Source organism: Triticum aestivum, chromosome 4B, assembly GCF_018294505.1.
Source record: "Triticum aestivum cultivar Chinese Spring chromosome 4B, IWGSC CS RefSeq v2.1, whole genome shotgun sequence".
Classification (NCBI taxonomy): Eukaryota; Viridiplantae; Streptophyta; class Magnoliopsida; order Poales; family Poaceae; genus Triticum; species Triticum aestivum.
The window spans coordinates 572,599,094-572,624,413 of NC_057804.1; the positions used below are offsets into that span (position 1 = coordinate 572,599,094).

Genomic DNA, 25,320 nt, shown 5'->3' on the forward strand with positions numbered 1-25,320 from the left:
CGACGCGCCGCGGGTTGCGGTAATGAGCCGAGTCGATGTAAATTTTTGCCACGCACTACGGGTATACGAAAGGGCACGCGAAAGCTGAAACGTTTTGCTGTAGTGGAGATTGAATACGAACGGCGCACCTCTTCGCCTGCTGCCTGTTCGTTTCGTCTCCCTCGTTCTCTTCAGCTCCCAGCGCAGCCTCTCGCCTTCTTCTCTTGCGCCTATAAAAGGGAGGTCGCTCCTCCCAGAGAGATGCACCAGAGTCTCTTCCTCCTCTCGCCACAAGTTCCTGAGCACTGCGCTGCTGCTACGTTCTTCCTCATCCCGGCTTGCGGCGTGCACCGCAGGTCGGGACAGTAGGCCTCCGAGACCGCACCTTTTGAGTCATGTATGGGAGAAGGGTGATAAGGTTTTTGGGGAGCGCTCAGCGTGATTACTGGCTGCTTCATCACGGACGATCCGGTCGCCGACGACTACTTCCCCGACGACGACTTCTTCCCCGACGTCCACGACCTCCTCAACGACATGGCAGGCGAGGACACCGACCCCAAGTCCAGCGCTTCTACTGCTGCTGTGCCGTACGTGTTCTTCTCCTTTCTGTTAGAAGTTCTGCTTCAGTTCTTGGCTCTAGTTTCTGCCCTATGTATGTTAGGGTCTATGTCGTATAAGCAACTTCATCTAGTGTCTGTTCTAGATGTGTTTAGCTCAAGTTCATATATGCAGATGATGTTTACCTTCTCTCTGTCAGATTGCATGACTTGCTTTATATTTGCTATTTTAGTTATGCTTTATCTAGTATTTCTGTTAATAAAATCATTCGGTAAATTGCTCATATTTCCAACAATCCAAAAACCTTATTATAGGCAATTTATCCCGAGTGGTTTTGTTGCTTCCATGAGACCTCCTATGTTTGAGGGTATCCACTATAAGGGGTGGCGCGTGAGAGTAGTCTTATGGTTTCAGACCATGAGCTGCTATGACGCCACTCTTGGCAAACCTGAAGGGGAGCAAGATGCCCAACAGGCACAAGCTTTTCAGAAAATGGATACCTTGTTTAAGGCTGCTCTCTTGAGTGTTCTTGGTGAGAACATAGTTGATGCTTATGCATCAATTGACAATGAAAAAGATATGTGGGACGCACTCGAGGCCAAGTTTGGGGTCTCGGATGCCGGCATTGAGCTGTACATCATGGAGCAATTCTATGATTACAGGATGACTGAAGAGCGCTCCATGGTTGAGCAGGCTCATGAGATACAGTCATTTGCTAGAGAACTTGAGCACTTCAATTGTATCTTACCGGACAAGTTTGTTGCCGGGGGTATCATCACTAAGCTTCCTCCTTCGTGGAGGAACTTTGCTACCTTACTGAAGCATAAGAGACAGGAGTTTTTCGTCCCGGATCTCATTGGTACTCTTGATGTGGAAGAAAAGGCGAGAGCAAAGGACACACGTGCTCGAGGTATTGAGGGAGGATCTAGTGCCAATCTGGTACAGAAGAAGAACTTCCAGACCCACAAGTTCAAGAACAAGGGCAAGCTTGATGGTAAAGCAAAGTTTGATGGAAAGAACAAGGCTGTGCAGCACACGAACTTCAAGAAGAAGAATGACAAGAAGAAAGGTGTATGTCATGTGTGTGAAGATCCTGATCATTGGGCTCCTAGTTGCCCCAATCGCTATGACAAGCGTCATCCCGGGAAAGGCGGCAAGACCGCTAATGTTGTCATTGGAGACACTGACATGAAGGATGCTGGATATGGTATATTTCCCACTATTTTTTCAGTATGTCATTCTCCTGACTGGTTGATTGACACGGGTGCAAATGTGCATGTATGCGGTGATATTTCCATGTTTTCGTCTTATCAGACCGCAGGGACTTCAACCGTGCTGATGGGCAACGGTTCAAGTGCTTCTTTTCGTAGTGTTGGCACGTCGATCTGAAGTTTACTTCGGGGAAGATCGTGCGGCTGAAGAACGTGCATTATGTCCCCTCCGTCAATAAAAATCTTGTTAGCGGATCTCTTTTGTGTAGAGATGGCTATAAGCTTGTCTTTGAGTCAAATAAATTTGTAATATCCAAGTATGGTACCTTTGTTGGTAAAGGCTATGAGTCAGGATGCCTGTTTCGTTTATCCTTATCAGACGTTTGCAACAAAGTTGTTAATCATATTTGCAACAATAGTGAATCAAATGTGTGTCATTCACGTCTTTGTCATGTTAACTTTGGTTGCATGTCGCGACTAGCAAAGTTGAACTTAATCCCTAGTTTCACCGCTGTCAAGGGATCTAAGTGTCAAGTGTGTGTGCAAGCTAAGCAACCTCGTAAGTCTCACGTGACTGTGGAGACGAGAAATCTTGCACCACTAGAACTTATACATTCAGATCTATGTGAAATGAATGGTGTTTTGACAAAAGGTGGAAAGAAATATTTCATGACGTTAATTGACGACTCCACTAGATACTGCCGTGTGTATCTTCTGAAATCTAAGGATGAGGCTTTGAACTTTTTCAAGATCTATAAAGCTGAAGTGGAAAACCAACTTGATCGAAAAATCAAGAGGCTTAGGTCTGACCTATTGGGGAACGTAGTAATTTCAAAAAAAATTCTATGCACACGCAAGATCATGGTGATGGTATAGCAACGAGAGGGGAGAGTATTGTCCATGTACCCTTGTAGACCGTAAGCGAAAGCGTTATGACAACGCGGTTGATGTAGTCATACGTCTTCACGATCCGACCAATCCAAGCACCGAACGTACGGCACCTCTGTGTTCAGCACACGTTCAGCTCGATGACGTTCCCCGGGCTCCAATCTAGCAAAGCGTCGGGGATGAGTTCCATCAGCACGACGCCGTGGTGACGATGATGATGTTCTTCCGGCGCAGGGCTTCGCCTAAACTCCGCGACGATATGACCGAGGTGGAATATGGTGGAGGGGGGCACCGCACACGGCTAAGGAATGATCCGTAGATCAACTTGTGTGTATCGGGGTGCCCCCCTGCCCCTGTATATAAAGGAGCCAAGGGGGAGGGGGTGGCCGGTCAAGGAGGGGCGCGCCAAGGGGAGTCCTACTCCCACCGGGAGTAGGACTCCTCTTTCCTAGTCCAACTAGGAGAAGGGGGGAAAGGAGGGGAGTGGAGAAGGAAGGGAGAGGGGGGCCGCGCCCCAAACCCCTTGTCCAATTCGGACTGGGCTTGGGAGGGGCACACGCCACCTCCTGGCTCCTTCCCACTAAGGCACGTTAAGGCCCAATACTCTTCCCCGTATTCCCGTAACTCCCCGGTACTCCGAAAAATACCCGAATCACTCGAAACCTTTCCTATGTCCGAATATAGTCGTCCAATATATCAATCTTTACGTCTCGACCATTTCGAGACTCCTCGTCATGTCCCCGATCTCATCCGTGACTCCAAACTCCTTCGATACATCAAAACTCATAAACTCATAATATAACTGTCATTGAAACTTTAAGCGTACGGACCCTACGGGTTCGAGAACTATGTAGACATGACCGAGACACGTTTCCGGTCAATAACCAATAGCGGAACCTGGATGCTCATATTGGCTCCTACATATTCTACGAAGATCTTTATCGGTCAAACCGCATAACAACATACGCTGTTCCCTTTGTCATCGGCATGTTACTTGCCCGAGATTCGATCGTCGGTATCCAATACCTAGTTCAATCTCGTTACTGGCAAGTCTCTTTATTCGTTACGTAATGCATCATTCCATAACTAACTCATTAGCTACATTGCTTGCAAGGCTTATAGTGATGTGCATTACCGAGAGGGCCCAGAGATACCTCTCCGACAATCGAAGTGACAAAACTTAATCTCGAAATACGCCAACCCTACATGTACCTTTTGAGACACCTGTAGTACTCCTTTATAATCACCCAGTTATGTTGTGACGTTTGGTAGCACCCAAAGTGTTCCTCCGGTAAACGGGAGTTGCATAATCTCATAGTTACACGAACATGTATAAGTCATGAAGAAAGCAACAATAACATACTAAACGATCAAGTGCTAAGCTAACGGAATGGGTCAAGTCAATCACAACATTCTCCTAATGATGTGATCCCGTTAATCAAATGACAACTCTTTTGTCCATGGTTAGGAAACATAATCATCTTTGATAAACGAGCTAGTCAAGTAGAGGCATACTAGTGACACTATGTTTGTCTATGTATTCACACATGTATTATGTTTCTGGTTAATACAATTCTAGCATGAATAATAAACATTTATCATGATATAAGGAAATAAATAATAACTTTATTATTGCCTCTAGGGCATATTTCCTTCACGACCGTGGTGGAGAGTATTTTTCCAATGAATTTGATGCTTTTTGTGCGGAACATGGTATAATCCATAAGAGGACGCCTCCCTACTCACCTCAGTCAAATGGGGTGGCCGAAATAAAGAACCGTACTCTAACTGATTTGGTTAACGCCATGTTAGACACATCGGGTCTCTCCAAGGCATGGTGGGGGGAGACGATATTGACTGCTCATGTCCTAAACCGAGTTCCCACAAAGAACAAAGAGATAACTCCATTCGAGGAATGGGAGAAGAAAAGGTTAAAGCTCTCTTATCTACGAACCTGGGGTTGTTTGGCGAAAGTCAATGTTGGCATTCCAAAGAAGTGGAAGTTGGGAAGAAAAACTATGGATTGTGTTTTCCTGGGATATGCTTTTCATAGCATTGGCTATAGATTCTTGGTTGTAAAATCTGAGTTACCTGACATGCATGTCGGTACGATCATGGAGTCGAATGATGCGACTTTCTTTGAAGATATCTTTCCCATGAAGGATATGGCTACCTCATCTAACCAGGAGATGCCTAGTTCATCGAATCAGGAACCAGTTAAAATTACTGAACCGGCCATATCGATGGAACACTTTGAAAGTCCTGTGGAGGAGAACAATGAAGTTCCTACTAGGAGCAAGAGACAGAGGACTGCCAAGTATTTTGGTGATGATTTTCTTGTGTATCTCATAGATGACACTCCCAGTTCTATTTCAGAGGCCTATGCATCTGAAGATGCTGACTACTGGAAGGAAGCGGTTCGTAGCGAGATGGATTCCATCTTGGCGAATGAAACTTGGGAGATAACTGATCGTCCTTATGGGTGCAAACCTATAGGATGCAAATGGGTATTCAAGAAGAAGCTTAGGGCTGATGGTACTATTGAAAAGTACAAGGCTCCGCTCGTGGCAAAGGGTTATACCCAAGAGGAAGGTGAAGACTTCTTTGATACTTACTCACCTGTGGCTCGACTGACCACTATTCGAGTTCTACTTTCACTAGCTGCCTCACATGGTCTTCTCGTTCATCAAATGGATGTTAAGACTGCTTTCCTAAATGGAGAGTTGGATGAGGAAATTTATATGGAACAACCAGATGGGTTTGTAGTAGATGGTCAGGAAGGGAAAGTGTGCAAGTTGCTGAAGTCTTTGTATGGACTCAAGCAAGCACCCAAACAGTGGCATGAGAAGTTCGAAAGAACTTTAACAGCTACAAGCTTTGTTGTAAACGAAGCTGACAAATGTGTGTACTATCGCCATGGTGGGGGCGAGGGGGTTATGCTTTGCTTGTATGTTGATGACATACTAATTTTCAGAACAAATCTGAATGTTATTAAAGAGGTCAAGGATTTCCTATCTCGCTGTTTTGAGATGAAGGATTTAGGAGTGGCTGATGTCATTCTGAACATCAAGTTGTTGAGAGACGGTGATGGTGGGATTACATTGCTTCAATCCCACTATATGGAAAAGATCTTGAGTCGCTTTGGCTACAGTAACTGCAAGCCATCTCCAACACCATATGATGCTAGTGTGTTGCTTTGAAAGAATCGGAGAATTGCTAGAGACCAATTGAAATATTCACAGATCATTGGCTCGCTTATGTACTTAGCCAGTGCTACAAGACCTGACATCTCTATTGCTGTTAGCAAACTGAGCCGGTTTGTCTCAAAACCAGGAGATGTGCATTGGAAAGCTCTAGAGAGAGTTTTGCATTATTTGAAAGGCACTGCGAATTATGGAATTCACTACACTGGGCACCCAAAGGTGCTTGAAGGGTATAGTGACTCAAACTGGATCTCAGATGCTGATGAGATAAAGGCCACGAGCGGATATGTATTCACTCATGGAGGTGGCGCTGTTTCTTGGAAGTCTTGCAAGCAGACCATCTTAACGAGGTCAACAATGGAAGCAGAACTCACAGCACTAGATACAGCTACGGTTGAAGCAGATTGGCTTCGTCGGCTCTTGAATGACTTGCCGATAGTTGAGAAACCTGTACCGGGTATCCTTATGAACCGTGACAATCAAACTGTGATCACTAAAGTGAGCAGCTCAAAGGATAACATGATGTCATCAAGACACGTTCAGAGAAGGTTAAAGTCTGTCAGAAAAATGAAAAACTCCGGAGTTATTGCATTGGATTATATCCAAACGTCTAAAAATTTGGCAGATCCTTTTACTAAGGGTCTATCACGTAATGTGATAGATAATGCATCGAGGGAGATGGGTATGAGACCCACAATATGAGTTGTTCATAGTGGTAACCTATTCTTTGTGATCGGAGATCCCGTGAATTAGATGTGGAAGACAAGCTGTTGGTCAACTGGGAGGAGAGTATCCTTACTGTTAAAATACCACTCCATGAAGATGCAATACTCTCCTAATCTGCATGGCAGGTTGATGTATATCTTAATGTGTTCTAAGTGGCTCTTTGAAGCAGAGATGTTGTCCCGCAGAACATCTTTTGAAGAACGCACCTATATGAGTCTGATTGTTAAACTTCGCAATCTATGAGAGTAGGGTTCTCTCTAATAAACTCATGAGAGGTCACGGAGTATGACGCATAAGCTCCACCCGCGGGGAAGACCCACGGTAGCCACGTATCGATCAAGGCTTTATGTGAAGCTAGATTCGCAGAAAACTTGCAGTTCAAGGCCCAGTCCACTGTTCAAGTTGCTTACTAGTGTAGCATAGAGTTCTAGGTGGAAGTTCAACTTAACAGTCTTCACTGCAGTAACGGTATATAAAACAGTGTTTTGGAACCAAAGGCAAATTTTGTGTGCCTCTGGGATCTGGTGGGGGATTGCTGGAATTTTTGTCTATTTGGGCCTAGCATAGCAGTTTCAAAAATTCCTAATAAATCCTAGAGGCCCACGCAGCCCATTCGTGCAAGGCAAGAGGTGGAACTAAAGTTTAGTCCCACCTTGCTAGTTTAGAGGGAGTTGGACCTCTTTATAAGGGAGGCTCCTTCCCCACTTGTATGAGCATGAGAACAAGAGGGACATCCACGCGCGCTCCTCCTCCGCCTCGTCACGACGTGCCGCGCCGCGCCGCAGGTTGCGGGAATGAGCCGAGTCGATGTAAATTCTTGCCACGCACTACGGGTATACGAAAGGGCACGCGGAAGCTGAAACGTTTTGCTGTAGTGGAGATTGAATACGAACGGCGCACCTCTTCGCCTGCTGCCTGTTCGTTTCTTCTCCCTCGTTCTCTTCAGCTCCCAGCGCAGCCTCTCGCCTTCTTCTCTTGCGCCTATAAAAGGGAGGTTGCTCCTCCCAGAGATACGCACCAGAGTCTCTTCCTCCTCTCGCCACAAGTTCCTGAGCACTGCGCTGCTACTACGTTCTTCCTCATCCCGACTTGCGGCGTGCACCGCAGGTCAGGACAGTAGGCCTCCGAGACCGCACCTTTTGAGTCCTGTATGGGAGAAGGGTGATAAGGTTTTTGGGGAGCGCTCAGCGCGACTACTGGCTGCTTCATCACAGATGATCCGGTCGCCGACGACTACTTCCCCGGCGACGACTTCTTCTCCGACGTCCACGACCTCCTCAACGACATGGCAGGCGAGGACACCGACCCCAAGTCCAGCGCTTCTGCTGCTGCTGTGCCGTACGTGTTCTTCTCCTTTCTGTTAGAAGTTCTGCTTCAGTTCTTGGCTCTAATTTCTGCCCTACGTATGTTAGGGTCTATGTCGTATAAGCAACTTCATCTAGTGTCTGTTCTAGATGTGTTTAGCTCAAGTTCATATATGCAGACGATGTTTACCTTCTCTCTGTCAGATTGCATGACTTGCTTTATATTTGCTATTTTAGTCATGCTTTATCTAGTATTTCTGTTAATAAAATCATTCGGTAAATTGCTCATATTTCCAACAGCGGCGGCGCCGCTCTTAGCGGTGGGTGCGGGGCTGCCATGACAGCGCGTGGTGTCGTGGTGGTTTTGCTGGCCGTGTAAGAGGTGGTTGGCGGTGGCGAGCGGTATAGAGTGCTTGGCCGCTGTCGGTGGTGATTGGCTGTGGTGAAGATGGGTTTGGTGAGCTCCAGGTGAAAGCCTAACTCGACCTTGGTCGATGCCGGCGTCGACGGCGTCCTAGGACGTCGTTCCCTTGTTGAAGGCGGCGTCGTGGAGCCTCTTCATCTCCCTCGTCATCTCAGCCACGGGCTCTTCGGGTGAAAACCCAAACTTCGGCCTTGGCCGAAGTGGGCGTCGGCGGCCTTTCTCGTCGCTTCTCTCTTGGGGGTGACGCCTTTGGAGGTCCGGTCATTCATTTGCTGGCGGTGGCTTTGTGGCTTTTCACCTTCGTCGTTGGCTAGGCGAGTGCGCGGCCTCGGGGCCGGCGTGGAAGTCAGAGCGGCGGCTCCGGGTATCTCCCACGTGTGGTGGTTGTCTTTGGTCGCCAGGGCGACATGGTCATCGACTAGGTGGGTTCGTGGCCTCGGGGCCGGAGTGGAAGTCGGTGCGGCGGCGCCGGATATCTCGTGTGCATAGGGTGTTGGCTTTGGCCTCTAGGGCGGCGGAGCCATCGACTAGGCTGGTGCGTGGCCTCGGGGCCGGTGTGGATGTCGGAGCAGCGGCTCTGAAGCCCAGTGTTCTGTTGTGGGGTGTCGTCTCTGGTCACTTGGGTGACAGTGTCGTCGACTTGAGTGGTGCGCAGCATCGGGGCTGGCGTGTGCGTGTATGGCAGATGTATCGGTTTTCGGCCAGTTTTCCTTATAAACTGGTCAATTCTCTTCTTAATGAAAAGGCAGAGCTCCTGCCGGTTGCTCGAAAAAAAAGCACAATCTCCTACCAATGCATTGTTCTTGTTACTATAATCTTTCTTATTTCGTAATAGGTATAGAAAAACGGTAATGCAAATCTGGCATCAAATTTTTTAAGCATGGAAAATTTAACTTTTTATGCCAAATTTAGTTCACGAGCACGAAAATTCCCTAACAAAAAATAAATAAATTGAGACAGATTTGACATGCTTATCAACTAAATTCATCATCGGCAAACACATATTATCATAAAAAACGTTTGATTTGTCATGGTTAAAAATTTGACGCTTGAATTATAGTGGAGTATAGGGAAAACACCTTTGAGAACGATCATAGTATCAAGACTCTTATAAAATCACCAACATACATCATTCGGGCAGTGATGACAAAAAAGAAGTATACTGGGTGATAGTCACAACTTACTTATTCCGGCGCTAGTGTGTGCGGACTGCACGCAGACAGGTATTTGCCGTGCCTACGCGGGTTACAAATTAAAGGACGTGTACCAGTACTTAAAAAACCCATGCACATACTATATGCAGATTATTCAGCGGAGTACGCGCGCGGCTTTGCCTCGGACCATCACACTCACACGTACGAGTGCTCAGTGGCCATGCATGCAGCTAGAGCGCCTTGAAGCTGAGGAGCTTCCAGGTGCTGGTGCGCGAGCCGGGCACGCCCCACACGACGCACTCGTACTGGCCCTTGTTCCCGCCGGGCGCCCTCGCCGCGGTCACCACGAGCCGGTAGTTGGTGCCGTTGCCGCCGCCGACCGGCCGCTCCATCTCGCCGCGCTCCACCTTGACGAACACCAGGGTCGTCCGGTGCGTGATGTCATGCACGAGCACGGCGAACCGGCCCGCCTGCTGCACCACCATGCCGTTCAGGTCGCGGTCCGGTATCGGCGCCCACGCGGCGTCTGTCGTCGCGGCGACGGCGAGCAGGACGAGGACCGCCACGAGCACAGCCTGCAGAGACCTCATGGTGGCGTGTCACACACTAGCACTGGTGTGCACTGGTGCAGTTTTCTTGTCGTATGTGGGTGCCTTTGCATGCCGAGATGTCGGCGGTCTTTATAGCGCGGGCAAAGGCGTCGAGCGATGCGCCAGTCCGAAGCTAGCGCCGAGGCGAGCGACACGCAGCCGGGACAGCGCTGCAAGTGCATGCCATGGTCAACAGGATGGATGCGTGGTCACTTTCTCCGGATCGTGCGACAGCGAGGCCAGCTTGGTGCATGCGCCCCCGGAATCGAGGCCGGCCAGGGGACGGCGAGGTCTAATTTCCGGAGGCGATATCTGGGCGTTGAAACTTGACGCATTGCGATCGAAGGTACGTACGCGCGCACGCCATCTTTTCCAGGGAAAGGATTTTGCATGCGTCCATGATCTTCAGCGCGATTTCCTGGCTGTGTAGGGCAGTGAGCCCGACCGCCCATTTCTTCTCGTTGCTATGTACTACTAGGAAAAACACTAGCAGTAGCGCGTGTTTTGAGGCTAGCAACAGCGCGGGCAGCCGCGCTACTACTATGGTGCAACAACTAACTGTTAGTAGTAGCGCGGTCTGCACCTGCGCTACCACTGTTAATTATATCAGCAGCGCTTTTCTGGAATGCGCTACTATTAGTTAGTTGTAGTGATTTTCTAGCCACTCACTACTGCTATATCTTTCATCATTTTTCCCCGCTTCCTACCCGGTTTCGGTTTTAATAAACTGTAATTTTCAGATACTAGGTACTACTAGATATCAATTTCATAAAGCATTATAGGTACTAGATAGTACTCCCTCCGTTCCAAATTACTCGTCGTGGTTTGGGAGTACTAGATAATAATTTCATGTATAGTCAACATGCATCCTTAAGCAGTACAAGGTTATATCAACGACGATCATCATATGTAGTTCTAGATGATATCAACGACGATCATCATATGTAGTTCTAGATGATATCGGCGACGATCATTGAGGGAGTCCTGGACTAGGGGGTGTCCGGATAGCCGGACTATCATCATCGGCCGGACTCTAAGACTATGAAGATACAAGATTGAAGACTTCGTCCCGTGTCCGGATGGGACTTTCCTTGGCGTGGAAGGCAAGCTTGGTGATACGGATATGTAGATCTCCTACCATTGTAACCGACTCTGTGTAACCCTAGCCCTCTCCGGTGTCTATATAAACCGGATGGCTTTAGTCCGTAGGACGAACAACAATCATACCATAGGCTAGCTTCTAGGGTTTAGCCTCCTTGATCTCGTGGTAGATCTACTCTTGTAATACCCACATCATCAATATCAATCAAGCAGGACGTAGGGTTTTACCTCCATCAAGAGGGCCCGAACCTGGGTAAAACATCGTGTCCCTTGTCTCCTGTTACCATCCGCCTAGACGCACAGTTCGGGACCCCCTACCCGAGATCCGCCGGTTTTGACACCGACATTGGTGCTTTCATTGAGAGTTCCTCTGTGTCGTCACCGATAGGCTCGATGGCTTCTTCGATCATCAACAACGACGCAGTCCAGGGTGAGACCTTCCTCCCCGGACAGATCTTCGTATTCGGCGGCTTTGCACTGCGGGCCAATTCGCTTGGCCATCTGGAGCAGATCGAAAGCTACGCCCCTGGCCGTCAGGTCAGATTTGGAAGTTTGAACTTCACGGCTGACATCCGCGGGGACTTGATCTTCAATGGATTCGAGCCACAGCCAAGCGCGCCGCACTGTCACGACGGGCATGACTTAGCTCTGCAGCCGGACAGTAACCTGGAGGCCGCACACGAGTCCGCTCCGATCTTCAATTCGGAGTCGGCTGCGCAGATCGAGGACGGGTGGCTAGACACCGCCTCGGGGGCTGCAACCTCTACGGCGATAGAGCCGAACACTGACCTAGTCCTCATGAAGCTCGTGACTCCGAGGGGCCGGACTCCTCGCCGAACTCCAAACCTCCCGCGCCCCCTCCAATCGAATCCGATTGGGCGCCGGTCATGGAGTTCACCGCTGCGGACATCTTTCAACACTCACCTTTCGGCGACATCTTGAGTTTGCTAAAGTATCTCTCGTTATCAGGAGAGCCCTGGCCGGACTGCGGTCAGGACGGTTGGGATACGAACGACGGAGAAATTCAAATCCCACCCACCACCCACTTGGTAGCCACTGTCGACGATCTAACCGACATGCCAGACTTCGACTCCGAAGACATCGACGGTATGGACGACGATGCCGGAGACGACCAAGAACCAGCGCCTGCCGGGCACTGGAAAGCCACCTCATCATATGACATATACATGGTGGATACACCAAAAGGAAGCGACTACGAGGAACAACGGGACGTGGCGAAGGACAACTCCCCCAACAAACAACCAAAACGGCGACGCAAGCGCCACCCGAAGTCCCGCCGCGATAACAACGGTACCCATACTGACCCAGCCTTAGAGCAGGGTGAAGCAGTGGACGATGAACATGCCACCAAGCAACCATCCGAACAGGATGGATTGGGCAAGCAACCCATCCCCAGCGAAAAAGGCGATCTCACGCCCGACAAACTACCGGAGCATAAGAACCTTCATAAAAGGCTCGTCGCCACTGCAAGAAGTCTGAAGAAGCAAAAGCGGAAGCTCAAAACAGCGGAGGACACACTCAGAATGAGATGGAGCAAAGTACTCAATACCGCAGATAAATACGGCAATAGTCAACAGGCGAAGAGCTACCCGAAGCGCAAGTTGTTGCCCGAATTTGACGAGGAGGCCGTAGAGCCCCCACAGTCAAAAAACAAAAACGCCGCCTGGCCGGTTAGACGACCAGATGACAGGCTAAGAGCGGCAAGGGGCGCCGCACACAAGCCGGCATACGATCCACATAAAGATCCTCGCAAAAAAATGGCCCGGTTAGGTCCATCTATGGGCCAAAAAAGAAGACTCCAGGGAGCAATACAACCCACCGAATATTTGAAGACAACGGCACACCTAAATACAGGGGCGCCGCACACCCACTATGTTTCACCGATGAGGTACTGGACCATGAATTTCCAGCGGGATTCAAACCCGTCAACATAGAAGCATATGACGGAACAACAGACCTCGGAGTCTGGATTGAGGATTATATCCTACACATACATATGGCCAGAGGAGACGATCTCCATGCCATAAAATACCTACCCCTCAAGCTCAAAGGGCCAGCTCGGCATTGGCTCAAAAGCCTCCCAGAAAACACCATTGGAAGTTGGGAAGAGCTCGAGGATGCGTTTCGAGCAAATTTTCAGGGGACTTATGTCCACCCTCCAGATGCAGACGATTTAAGTCATATAACTCAACAGCCCGGAGAGTCAGCAAGAAAATTCTGGAACAGGTTCCTCACCAAAAAGAACCAAATAGTCGACTGTCCGGACTCCGAAGCCTTAGCAGCCTTTAAGCACAACGTCCGAGACGAATGGCTCGCCAGACACCTCGGCCAGGAAAAACCAAGAACAATGGTCGCACTAACAAGCCTCATGACCCGCTTTTGCAGGGGAAGATAGCTGGCTGGCTAGATGCAGCACCAGTGACCCGAGTACATCCGAAGTCAGGGATGGAAATGGAAAATCACGACGCAGAAAAGATCAGCGCCGGAATAAGGAAAATGGCCCAAATAGCACGGCGGTCAACGCCGGATTCAAAAGCTCTCGGCCGAATAATAAAACACTGCCCCTCAAGGACAACAGTGACGAGCTATCCAACCTAAACAAAATTTTGGATAGGATATGTAAATACATAGTACCCCCGGGAAGCCTGCAAACCATACCCACAGAGATTGTTGGGTCTTCAAGCAGTCCGGCCGACTTAACGCCGAACGCAAGGGGTCCGACACACCAAGCGAAGACGACGAACCCCACAAGCAGCACGCCGGAAAACAGAAGACTTTCCCACTAGAAGTCAAAACAGTGAACTCACTCCATGTGATAACACGGAAACATAGTGCGGCACCTGCTATACCAGGACACCGTCCGCAGAATGGGGATAGACCCTACCGAAATTCACCATAGCAGCACTTCCTTCAAAGGAGTGACGCCTGGCCTTTACGCCAAATATACAGGCTCTGTACTACTAGAGGTCGTGTTCGGTTCATCCGACAACCTCCGTCGCGAAAAGCTCATTTTCCATATCGCCCCATTCAAAAGTAGCTATCAAGCACTACTGGGACGCGAAGCATTCGCCCACTTTAACGCAATACCGCATTACGCGTCTCTTACGCTTAAAATGCCTGGTCCATACGGCATAATCTCAGCAAAGGGTAAATCTGAGTGTTCCTCGACCACGGAAAACGTGAGACTGCTTTGACAGCCGCACACTAATCCGACCTTGCTGGTCAAAGCCCTAAAACAGGTCATTCAGACCTTGGACACGGTTAGGCGAGTCCGGCATAAATAAACAAGGGGCTTCACCGCCGCATACCCCTTTACAAGGGGCTGCACGTACAAACAATGAGAGCCAATAAAGCTCAAATTCATCATACTTTATTTTAACTACACCTTTTGCACGATACTTTTCCAAACTAAGTTCTTCTCCTTTACAGATGAAGCACGTGCTACACCTGTCCAGGATACAACACAACGGAGACACAGGCGCAGACGTGCAGCAGGGACCCGTTACAAGGATTCTTTTCAGATTAAGACCCTGCGTAAACCTTTCTTACTGTCTCTTGTTGATACACATCCCCCGGTTTCTTACCATAACCGAGGAGGAGGCTGGCGTTTTGGCATCGGCCGCGTCAGAAGTTCCCGCCCGTACCTGGACACTAGGGGCTTAGGGCATTGTCATGCCCGGTATCATAAAGACCGAACACCTCAGGGAGTGTTCGGCGTCTCGAGTTAGGCCTTATATGCATCAGCTCCGAATCATGTCTTTGGTCAAATGTTGGGTTTGCCCGGCTCCTGTGTTTTGCTGCCTTACGTTCCGCACCATCGGCTAACGCGGCACCAGGAGAACTACTGCGATTGTGCCCCGGTTCGGCCGGCCGAGCACCTCAGTAGAGAAAGCCGAAAACTGACTGTCATGATATAGCGAGAGACTGGTCAACCACTCGATCGACTACTGGATTGTTTAGAATTCCTCCGCTTTGACGAAGGACCGCTTCCCGGTCAGGCACATACGCGCCCCGAGTTCGGAGAAGCGCGGTGCCTCTAGGGGCTATATAGTAGCCCCACCTTCGAGCTCCTATGGCTAAGTGAAAGTGATAAAGCATTATAGTCCGGTTGCCTAGTTTGCTACGCTATCACCTCCTTCAAAGGACCAAGACGTTGGATTAAGTGTGAAAAAGCGCTTTTCTTTTTGCAAACACCCCCGCACCATGTGCGTGGGGGCTGAAGCCAAAGACTGCCATCTTTCAGGTTATACATACACGGCCGCACAGGAGATAGTTCAATACTTGAACGCACAAGTATAAAAAGCTATTGCATTATAAACATGATCTCATAAATCATACACGTCATTTGAACATAACATCTTTCGAGCACTGCGACTCTATTAAACGAGCGCCCTGCAGGACTTCCTCAAAATAGTGCTCGGCGGGTAATCGGCCTTTGTCCGAACCCCGGGATGCAACAGCGGTGGCATCCATCTCCGCCCAGTATGTCTTAACACGGGCGAGAGCCATCCGTGCACCTTCTATGCATGCCGACCGCTTCATCGCCTCGATATGCGGCACCGCCCCAAGGAATCGCTGCAACAAGCCAAAATAACTCTCAGGCTTGGGCCTTTCCGGCCACAGATGAGCGACCACACCTGTCATGGCAAGTCCGGACAATCTATTCAACTCAGCCCACTCAGCCAGCCGGTCAGTCAACGGAAGTGGACGCTCCGGACTATGGAATTGAGACCAAAAAAGCTCTTCCATTTCGTGATCCTTCTGGCTTCGGAAGTGCACGACCGCGTCCGCCGCACTCGCCGCCAAATCCAGATAAGGATCCTCCGCACCACACAATTGGCCCAACTGAGCATACTTCGGATCCGTGAACTTCCTACGCAGCAGAAAGGGCTTTCCAGCCGCAATATCTCCGGCCTGACGCAGTTCCTCCTTCATAGCCCGCATCGCACTACGGGCATCCTTGGCTTCGGCGGCGGCCCTCTTCAGGTCCTCTTGCTCCGCTCGGCGTTCTCTTTCAAGAACCTCATAGCGGTCGGTAGCATCTTTTAATTTCACGGCCATTCCGGCCATCTCCTCCCTGCTTCGGCAGTGAGCAGCCTTTTCGGCTTTTAGCTCTTCCGCTGCCTTCAAGGCAGCCGCATCACTTTTCCTGGCTTGCTCCTTGGCTCGAGCAAGCTCTGCTCGAAGGTCTTCCACAGCAGCGGCACCATCTGCATCAAGCATACAAATTGTAAGGAACGGGCATCAGCTCCCTTACTAAGTGACCGCGGAGCAACCACCTACCTTGTGACTCGTTAAGTCGTTTATTGACTAGCGCAATGTCCGCATCCGCAACGTCGAGTTGCCGCTTCAGCTCGGCAATTCCATCAGTCCGGCTGGCCACCGAACGTTCCGCCACCTGCATAAGAAAGGCGACATCCTATAACTGAGATTATGATCCTCGGCACGCTGTCGCTTTCGACAGCATACCAAGTCTCAGGGGCTACTATCTATACAGGGTGCACTCCATGTGCAAAACTGTCAAAAGGTATGTCATTTTTTGCGTACCTCAAACCCCGTCAGCAAACTTCCGGCGGCCTCATACAACCCGCTCTCGGCGGATGAGATCCTTTCAATCACCATACTCATTAATGTGCGGTGATCTTCTGAGATAGACGCCCTCTTGAGCAAATCCTGCAGCTCCACCGGCCGTACTCCAGTGGGTGCCGAACTCCCCGGCCCCGCCGGACTCGGGGAGACCCTCCGTGACGACACCTCAGGGTCGTCCGCCCCTTCCGACGGGGCGGCAGATGGAGGCGTTTCGCTCTCCATCATCTCCGGACGAAGGTCCCCCGAAGATGAGCTCTGCTGAGATGGGCTGAGATCCGAACTACAAGGTGAAAACTTCGGTTACCCTTAGAAATAAAGCAGGGGTGTCCCCTATTACAAAATTCCCCCTTTTTACTTACGGCTCGCTGGAGGGCTGATTCCTCTGAGGAGACAGTGCTGCCGGGGCTCTTCCCGGCACAGGACCTTCCGGTGCAGATTTCTTTCCCCGCTTTGAGGCCTTGGCCTCCGGGTCTCCGGAAGCGGTCCTCTTCTCCCCCTGGAAGAAGGGACTCTCGATTCCCCCCTTACTGAAAGCCTCCTTGGCAGAGGTGGTAGTTTCCCTGTGCCCCCCTTCGCCCTCCTCCGAAGGTGCAACCTCCAACATTTTGATTAACACGGGATCCGGCGTGGTCTCAGGGAGGGGGGCCGGACATCGTATCAGTTTTGCTTGCGCTATCCACTCCTGTCCAAGGGATAGCTGGTTAAAAGGCAAACCCATGATAAATAAATGGACAATGTGTCCGGACACAGGGCTACTTACTTGAGTATTCGGGCGATTGCAGCTTAGGCCAGCATCCTCGGTCAAGTCCGGACGCATCTCTTGCGATCCGAAGAACAGTTTGTACATCTCCACGGGCGTCAAACCCATGAAGTGTTGGAGAGCCCGTGGCCCCTCCGGATTAAATTCCCACAGGCGGAGGGGGCGGCGTTTGCAGGGCAGAAGGCGCCGAATCAGCATAACCTGTGCCACTACGACCAGATTGATCTCCCTTTCTTGGAGGCCTCGAATCCGGTCCTGCAATAGAGGTACGTCTTTAGACGGCCCCCAGTCAAGCCCCTTGTTGACCCATGATGTCAGCCGTTGTGGAGGGCCCGGGCGAAAGACGGGCGGCGGCCTCTGCCTGCTGCCCCTGGGCGCGGTGATATAAAACCACTCCTGTTGCCACGAGCCGAGCTCCTCCTGAAAAGAGCCCTCGGGCCATGGAGCATCGGCCCTCTTGCTTATAACCGCCCCTCCGCACTCTGCCTGACGCCCCTCAATCATCTTCGGCTCCACGTTGAAGGTTTTGAGCCACAAGCCGAAGTGAGGGGTAGTGCGGAGGAAGGCTTCGCAGACGACAATGAATGATGAGATGTGGAGGATGGACTCCGGAGCCAAGTCATGGAATTCCAGCCCATAGTAAAACATGAGCCCCCTCACGAAGGGATCCATCGGGAAGCCTAAACCCCGACGGAGGTGAGACACAAACACGACGCTCTCGCCGGGCTCGGGAGTAGGAATAACTTGCCCTCGGGCAGGCAACCTATGCGAAATCTCGTAGGTTAAGTACCTGGCGTCTCTCATCTTTAGCACGTCCTCTTCCGTGATGGAGGAGGGCATCCACCGGCCTCGTAGGTCGGAGCCGGACATTGTCGAAGGTCGAAAGTACCCGAATCTGGAGCCCTGGGTGTTGGAACTCGGGGCGAGGGGCGGATTCGATTGAGGATTGAAGAAAAAGAACGGGCCTTGGTCTCATTATAAAGAGGAAGAATACCAAGAGCCGTCCCCGTGACCGTTTGGAACCTGCCTTTGATGGAGGGGGCGTGGCAACGGGCGCGGTTGGATTACCCACGTCCGTATTTATGGGAATCCCGGAATAAGGGGAACACGATCTCTGCTTCGACAAGACGTGCCAAGGAAACCGCTTCGCTAAACACGCTGGGGTGGTACAATAAAAACGATTCGAGTAAAGGCTTGGTAGTGGTGTGACGTCACGCCACCAAATACGTCAGCAGATTGAACTTGTGTAAATATCATTCTCTCTACGGTGGTATGTGGAACTTATTTTGCAGAGCCGGACACTATCCTGGTGTTCACAATCTTCTATAAATTATTCGGAGAAGGAACCCGCCTTGCAATGCCGAAGACAACATGCGCGCCGGACTCATCGTCATTGAAGCCTGGTTCAGGGGCTACTGAGGGAGTCCTGGACTAGGGGGTGTCCGGATAGCCGGACTATCATCATCGGCCGGACTCCAAGACTATGAAGATACAAGATTGAAGACTTCGTCCCGTGTCCGGATGGGACTTTCCTTGGCGTGGAAGGCAAGCTTGGCGATACGGATATGTAGATCTCCTACCATTGTAACCGACTCTGTGTAACCCTAGCCCTCTCCGATGTCTATATAAACCGGATGGCTTTAGTCCGTAGGACGAACAACAATCATACCATAGGCTAGCTTCTAGGGTTTAGCCTCCTTGATCTCGTGGTAGATCTACTCTTGTAATACCCACATCATCAATATCAATCAAGCAGGACGTAGGGTTTTACCTCCATCAAGAGGGCCCGAACCTGGGTAAAATATCGTGTCCCTTGTCTCCTGTTACCATCCGCCTAGACGCACAGTTCGGGACCCCCTACCCGAGATCCGCCGGTTTTGACACCGACAATCATCATATGTAGTTCTAGATGATATAGCCACACCCACATATGTAGTTCTAGATGATATCGAAGACGATCATCATCCTCAAGCCTGGGCGGTGGGTGTTCCTGATAGTAATTAGGATGGCCTGTCCAACACGAAGATTCTTGCCATCGAGGAATCTCTTCCACCCAACTGAGTTTAAGTATGTGCGACCGTCCGTGTCCACGCGGTAAGTACAGGTTGTGACGGAGCCCCTTGCGGTAAGGCGTAGTCCAGCTGAGCCTTCTTCATCAGGGTCGGTACCATAACTCATAGATAGGCTCTTTGCCAATTTCCGAATAAGAAAAACATATCAATTAATAAATAGCCTCGCACATACTCTTGCAAATAGGTATATATGGACTATCTACACTATTAATAGTTCCTTAGATTCTACACTAATAAGCATGTGATTGAACTCTACACTAAAGCATATCATCGACTAGATTCCACACAATATATCATTGGACTCCACACTAAGCATATCATCGGATAATTTGCATTTGTAAGTATAACATACCATATCATGTCGATCGACCATGGTACTTGTCAGGCGGGTCACGAATGGCACCCCGACAAAGTCAGCACATGGCGGAATTATGTCCAATAGGTTGCACACCTCCTCCTCGTTGAGCCTCATTCTTTGAGCTACGATGGCTTCAAGAAGTGGGTCCTCATCATCTTCATCGAGTGGGTCCTCATTATCTTCATCATCTTCGTCATCTTCATCATCTTCCACCAGGTTGATATAAATGACAGTCAGCTTGGGTCTTTCTGCTCTGAAGGAGAATTTGATCAACTCACCACCAGTAAGATGCATGCCGGCGAGGAAACGAGCCCATCCATCTCCTCCAATCTGCGATATATTGCGTCCTTTCTCGACCTCCATAGTGTACGGCCACCCAGGAGCTTCAAATGTTACAGTGTCTCCTGTCAGCTTGTTGAATTTGAACCTCACATTGCATTGGACGATCTGTGTAAAAAAAGCAAAATGACACAATGCAGTAATGCCAACGCTAAAAATAAAATAGTTGTTACATTTCATATAATTTCTTACCGCCGCATGACGAAAACTCGGCTGGAAGTAGATGTCAAACAGCTTGCCAGTTGCAAGGCTGTTGTCGCACCTTGACTTGCACAATCGACATGGTGGTGGTGGTGGTGGTGGCGCCATTTTCCTAAAGCAATATGAGAAAAGGATTAACGATCCACTTCACAGGAAAGAAAAATAGTTGTTAAATCAAAATGTTCTATAAATCAACTAAATCAAATAGCCTATTAAATCAACTTGCCTACTAAATCAACTAAATCAAAAAGTTCTATAAATCAACTAAATCAATTAGCCTATTAAATCAACTTGCCTACTAAATCAACTAAATCAAAATGTTCTATAAATCAACTAGCCTACTAAATCAACTAAATCAAAATGTTCTAAATCAACTAAAGCAACTAGCCTACTAAATCAACTAAATCATATGAACTAAATCAAAATGTTGTATATGAACTACCCTACTAAATCAAAATGTAGCAGGGAGGAGGGGTTGTGGATGGAGGAGGTAGGAGGGAGAAGGAGGGGCGACTAGAGGAGTGAGGAGAGAGTAGGACGGAGGAGGAAGGGCGGAGCGAGGAGGGGACGGCCGGTGGCGAGTCGAGGGAGGACGGAGGAGGAGGGCGGTATCGAGTCCAGCGAGGAGGAGGAGGTGACGGCGGCGCGAAGGGAAGAGGGGTAGGCAATGGCGGCCGGCGGGGGAGGACCAGCGGGGGGGGGGGATTGAAGGGGAGATGGAGTGACTGTGAGTGTGAGTGTGGATCGGATAGAGGAGAGCATGGGTAGTGGGAGATAGCTAGTTTTACCAGTAGCGCGCTATAGGTAAAGGCACTACTTCTAAACTACCTAGCAGTAGCGCACTTCGAATTAACGCGCTGCTGCTATAACTAGCTTCGCGGCGGGGTCGTGGGAATTATAGCAGTAGTGCGACTTAGTGGAGGCGAGCTACTGCTACTTTTATTTCAGGAGCGAGTTCTGCTGGAGCACGCTATTGCTATTTTGCAGCAGTGCCTTATTTTAGAACGCGCTACTGGTAATATCCTATGTATAGGCTTTTCCCTAGTAGTGATGGCATCTCCAACACTAACTCTCAAACCGTCCGTATCTATGCGGATGCAGTTATACGGACTCCACAAGCCATCCAACGTAGATTCCATTGGTCTACGGGGAAGTGCAGACCACAATTTTCTTGCAAAGTCGAAACAAATGCGTGTGGGGTGTGAGGGGGGCACGTAGGACAACAATACTTCCGGCTCACCAAACTGAGGCGGAGCCCGCGCTTTTGTAGTTGGTGGGACTGTTTTTGTGGCAAAATCTCTCTTGTTCCATCCACCGCTCTCCACCAATTTCATGCCCTTTTCCCCACTCTGTTCTTTCCTCCCATTGCCGACCCATGGACCCGGAGAAGACCTGTCGGAGAAGGAGGCGGATGCCGAGGAGGAGGCGCAGATGGATTACATGGCGGCAACGACAAATTGAGCATGGAGACTAAGATTGACGGTAGGGAAAAATGCACGGACTGCCGCCAATATTCCTTTATGATTGGGTATGTAAAAACTAAGCATACTTTCCTTTTTCTGTTGTGATCGGCCGATGATGTGATCTGGCACGCTATAGATCGAACATATTTAAATTTCAAATTGCCTTTTACCGACAGACATATAGGACTCGTTTGGTTGGTCACATTAGGTCGAGCTAGACCCGCGTGGGAAGAATCTGGCCCATTTGGATGCCTGGGTCGCATCCAATTCGTGGCCCGCACGAACCTCAATGCAAGCCTTGGCCTGGCTCTGGAGGAACGCCCAAATCAGTCGTTTTTTGCGAGCCAGGCTCGCTGGAGCCACGCGTGGCGAGCTCTTGCACGCCTAGGGACACGTGGGAGACGACATGACGGCTCATAGCTCCCCACACCCCCTTCTATCACTGAAAGTGCAACTATCCCTAGGTGGTTTTGGTAATTCATAACAACATATAGCTCATTGAGTTAATGCTATTCCAAGACATACATTTCAGGAAAGCTCAATGAATGGCATGGCATGGATGATGAAAGTGGATCCCTCAAAATATCAAGGACAAAGGATTGGCTCAAGCTCAAAAGCTCAAGACTCTTCATTTTATATTTCAGTGATCCAAGATCACATTGAGTCTATAGGAAAAGCCAATACTATCAAGGAGGGATGAGGTGTTTCTTAATGAGCCTCTTGCTTCATGTGCTTAGTGATATGCTCCAAAACCCTCAACTACTTTCTCACATCCACATTTGACCTAAACCTAAAGCCAAAATTGGTCACACCGATTCTTTCTATCCGGCGCCAGCGAGTTCAGATGTCATAGCCATTGCCACAAACCCTAGGCAAATCGGTCTCACCGATAGGGATCTCGATCTCACCGAGATGGGATTGTAATCTCTCTGTTTCCCTTCGTAACGTTTCGGTCTAACCGAAGTGAGCGATCGGTCCCACCGAGATTGCAATGTAAACTCTCTGTTTCCCTTTTGTAACATTTCGGTCTCACCGAAAAGAGCAAATCGGCCCCACCGAGTTTACATGACCAACTCTCTGGTTAGCTAATTACCAAAATCGGTCCTACCGAGTTTATGTAATCGGTCTCAGCAAGATTACGTTATGCCCTAACCCTAACCATATCGGTCCTACCGAGTTGCATGTCGGTCCCACCGAGTTTACGTGACCAACTCTCTGGTTAGCTAATTACCAAAATCGTTCCTACCGAGTTTGTGTAATCGGTCTCACCGAGATTACGTTATGCCCTAACCCTAACCATATCGGTCCTACCGAGTTGCATGTCGGTCCCACCAAAAATCCTAACGGTCACTAGGTTTACTAAATCGGTCTGACCGAGTTTGTTGATTCGGTCTCATCGAGATTGGTAAATTGTGTGTAACGGTTAGATTTTGTGTGGAGGCTATATATACCCCTCCACCTCCTCTTCATTTGTGGATAGAGTCATGAGAACAAACCTACACTTCCAACTTACCAGTTCTGAGAGAGAACCACCTACTCATGTGTTGAGGCCAAGATATTCCATTCCTACCATATGAATCTTGATCTCTAGCCTTCCCCAAGTTGCTTTCCACTCAAATCTTCTTTCCACCAGATCCAAATCCTATGAGAGAGAGCTGAGTGTTGGGGAGACTATCATTTGAAGCACAAGAGCAAGGAGTTCATGATAAACACACCATTTGTTACTTCTTGGAGAGTGGTGTCTCCTAGATTGGCTAGGTGTCACTTGGGAGCCTCCGAAAAAGATTGTGGAGTTGAACCAAGGAGTTTGTAAGGGCAAGGAGATCGCCTACTTCGTGAAGATCTAACGCTAGTGAGGCAAGTCCTAGACAAGGTGGCTTCTTCATGGACCCTTCGTGGGTGGAGCCCTCCGTGGACTCGCGCAACCGTTACCCTTCATGGGCTGAAGTCTCCATCAACGTGGATGTACGATAGCACCACCTATCGGAACCACGACAAAAACATCCGTGTCTCCAATTGCGTTTGAATTCTCCGAACCCTTCCCCTTTACATTCTTGCAAGTTGCATGCTTTACTTTCCGCTGCTCATATACTCTTTGCATGCTTGCTTTAATTGTGTGAAGATTGCTTGACTTGTGCTAAGATAGCTAAAATCTGCCAAAGATTAAAATTGGGAAAAGGATAAGTTTTTAATTGGTCAAGTAGTCTAATCACCCCCCTCTAGACATACTTCCGATCCTACAAGTGGTATCAGAGCCTTGGTCTCCATTTGCTTTGATTTCCATAGCTTTTGGTGGTCATAGCCTTGGTTTCACAACCTAGGAGAGTATGGCGTCTAGCGAGGGAAATTATCACCGTAGAGGTCCTTACTTTGATGGAACTAATTTTGCTAGTTGGAAGCATAAGATGAAAATGCATATTCTCGGACATAACCCCGCCGTTTGGGCTATTATTTGTATTGGCTTGCAAGGTGAATTCTTTGATGGGAGAGAGCCGAACCGTGAAGCTAATGCGGAAGAATTGAAGATGCTGCAATACAACGCTCAAGCTTGTGATATCATCTTCAACGGATTGTGCCCCGAAGAGTTCAACAAAATCAGCCGTCTTGAGAATGCAAAGGAAATTTGGGACACTTTGATTGATATGCATGAAGGTACCGACTCCGTCAAGGAATCCAAGTTGGATGTGCTCCAAAGTCAGCTTGACAAGTTCAAAATGAAGGATGGTGAAGGTGTCGCTGAAATGTACTCTAGGCTTGCTCTTATCACAAATGAGATTGCCGGCTTAGGGAGTGAAGAGATGACCGACAGATTCATCATCAAGAAGATCCTAAGAGCATTGGATGGAAAATATGATACCGTGTGCACATTGATTCAAATGATGCCCAATTACAAGAATCTCAAGCCAACGGAGGTCATTGGTAGAATTGTTGCTCATGAGATGTCACTCAAGGATAAGGAGGAACTTCACAACAAGTCAAGTGGTGCTTACAAAGCCTCATGTGAAGCCCCCACATCATCAAGTGAGAAACAAACCTTCAATGAAGAATTGAGCTTAATGGTGAAGAATTCAACAAATTCTACAAGAGTAGAAGCAAAGAAAGAAGCTCTAAGTCAAGGTCCTACAATGACAAAAGATCTTCCAGTCGAGAGCGCAACTGCTACAATTGTGGGAGACCCGGACACTATTCCAATGAGTGTACGGCACCCTACAAAAGAAGAGAAGATTCTCCAAAAGAAGAAGTAGAAGAGAAGAATCACCACCAAGAGAGAGAAGGAGTAGAGATGATCATTATGAACGAAGACCCTCACGGAGAAGCAAAGATTCGGAAAGGAAGGACAAGTCATCAAAGAGCTACACAAAACAAAGACATCAAGCTC

General features: G+C 49.1%; 1 protein-coding gene across 1 annotated transcript; it reads right to left on the reverse strand.

Annotated features, from left to right (window-relative positions):
* Positions 1–9,360: 9,360 nt before the first annotated feature.
* On the reverse strand, positions 9,361–10,083 carry LOC123089239 (uncharacterized). Its single transcript, XM_044510963.1, has one exon. It carries the CDS (start codon positions 10,035–10,037, stop codon positions 9,678–9,680), a length of 360 nt encoding a protein of 119 aa, XP_044366898.1. The 5' UTR covers positions 10,038–10,083; the 3' UTR covers positions 9,361–9,677.
* Positions 10,084–25,320: the final 15,237 nt, after the last annotated feature.

Bases quoted from the DNA above. Each gene is read 5' to 3' on its own strand.
- LOC123089239 (XM_044510963.1), bottom strand. From the start codon at position 10,037: ATGAGGTCTCTGCAGGCTGTGCTCGTGGCGGTCCTCGTCCTGCTCGCC.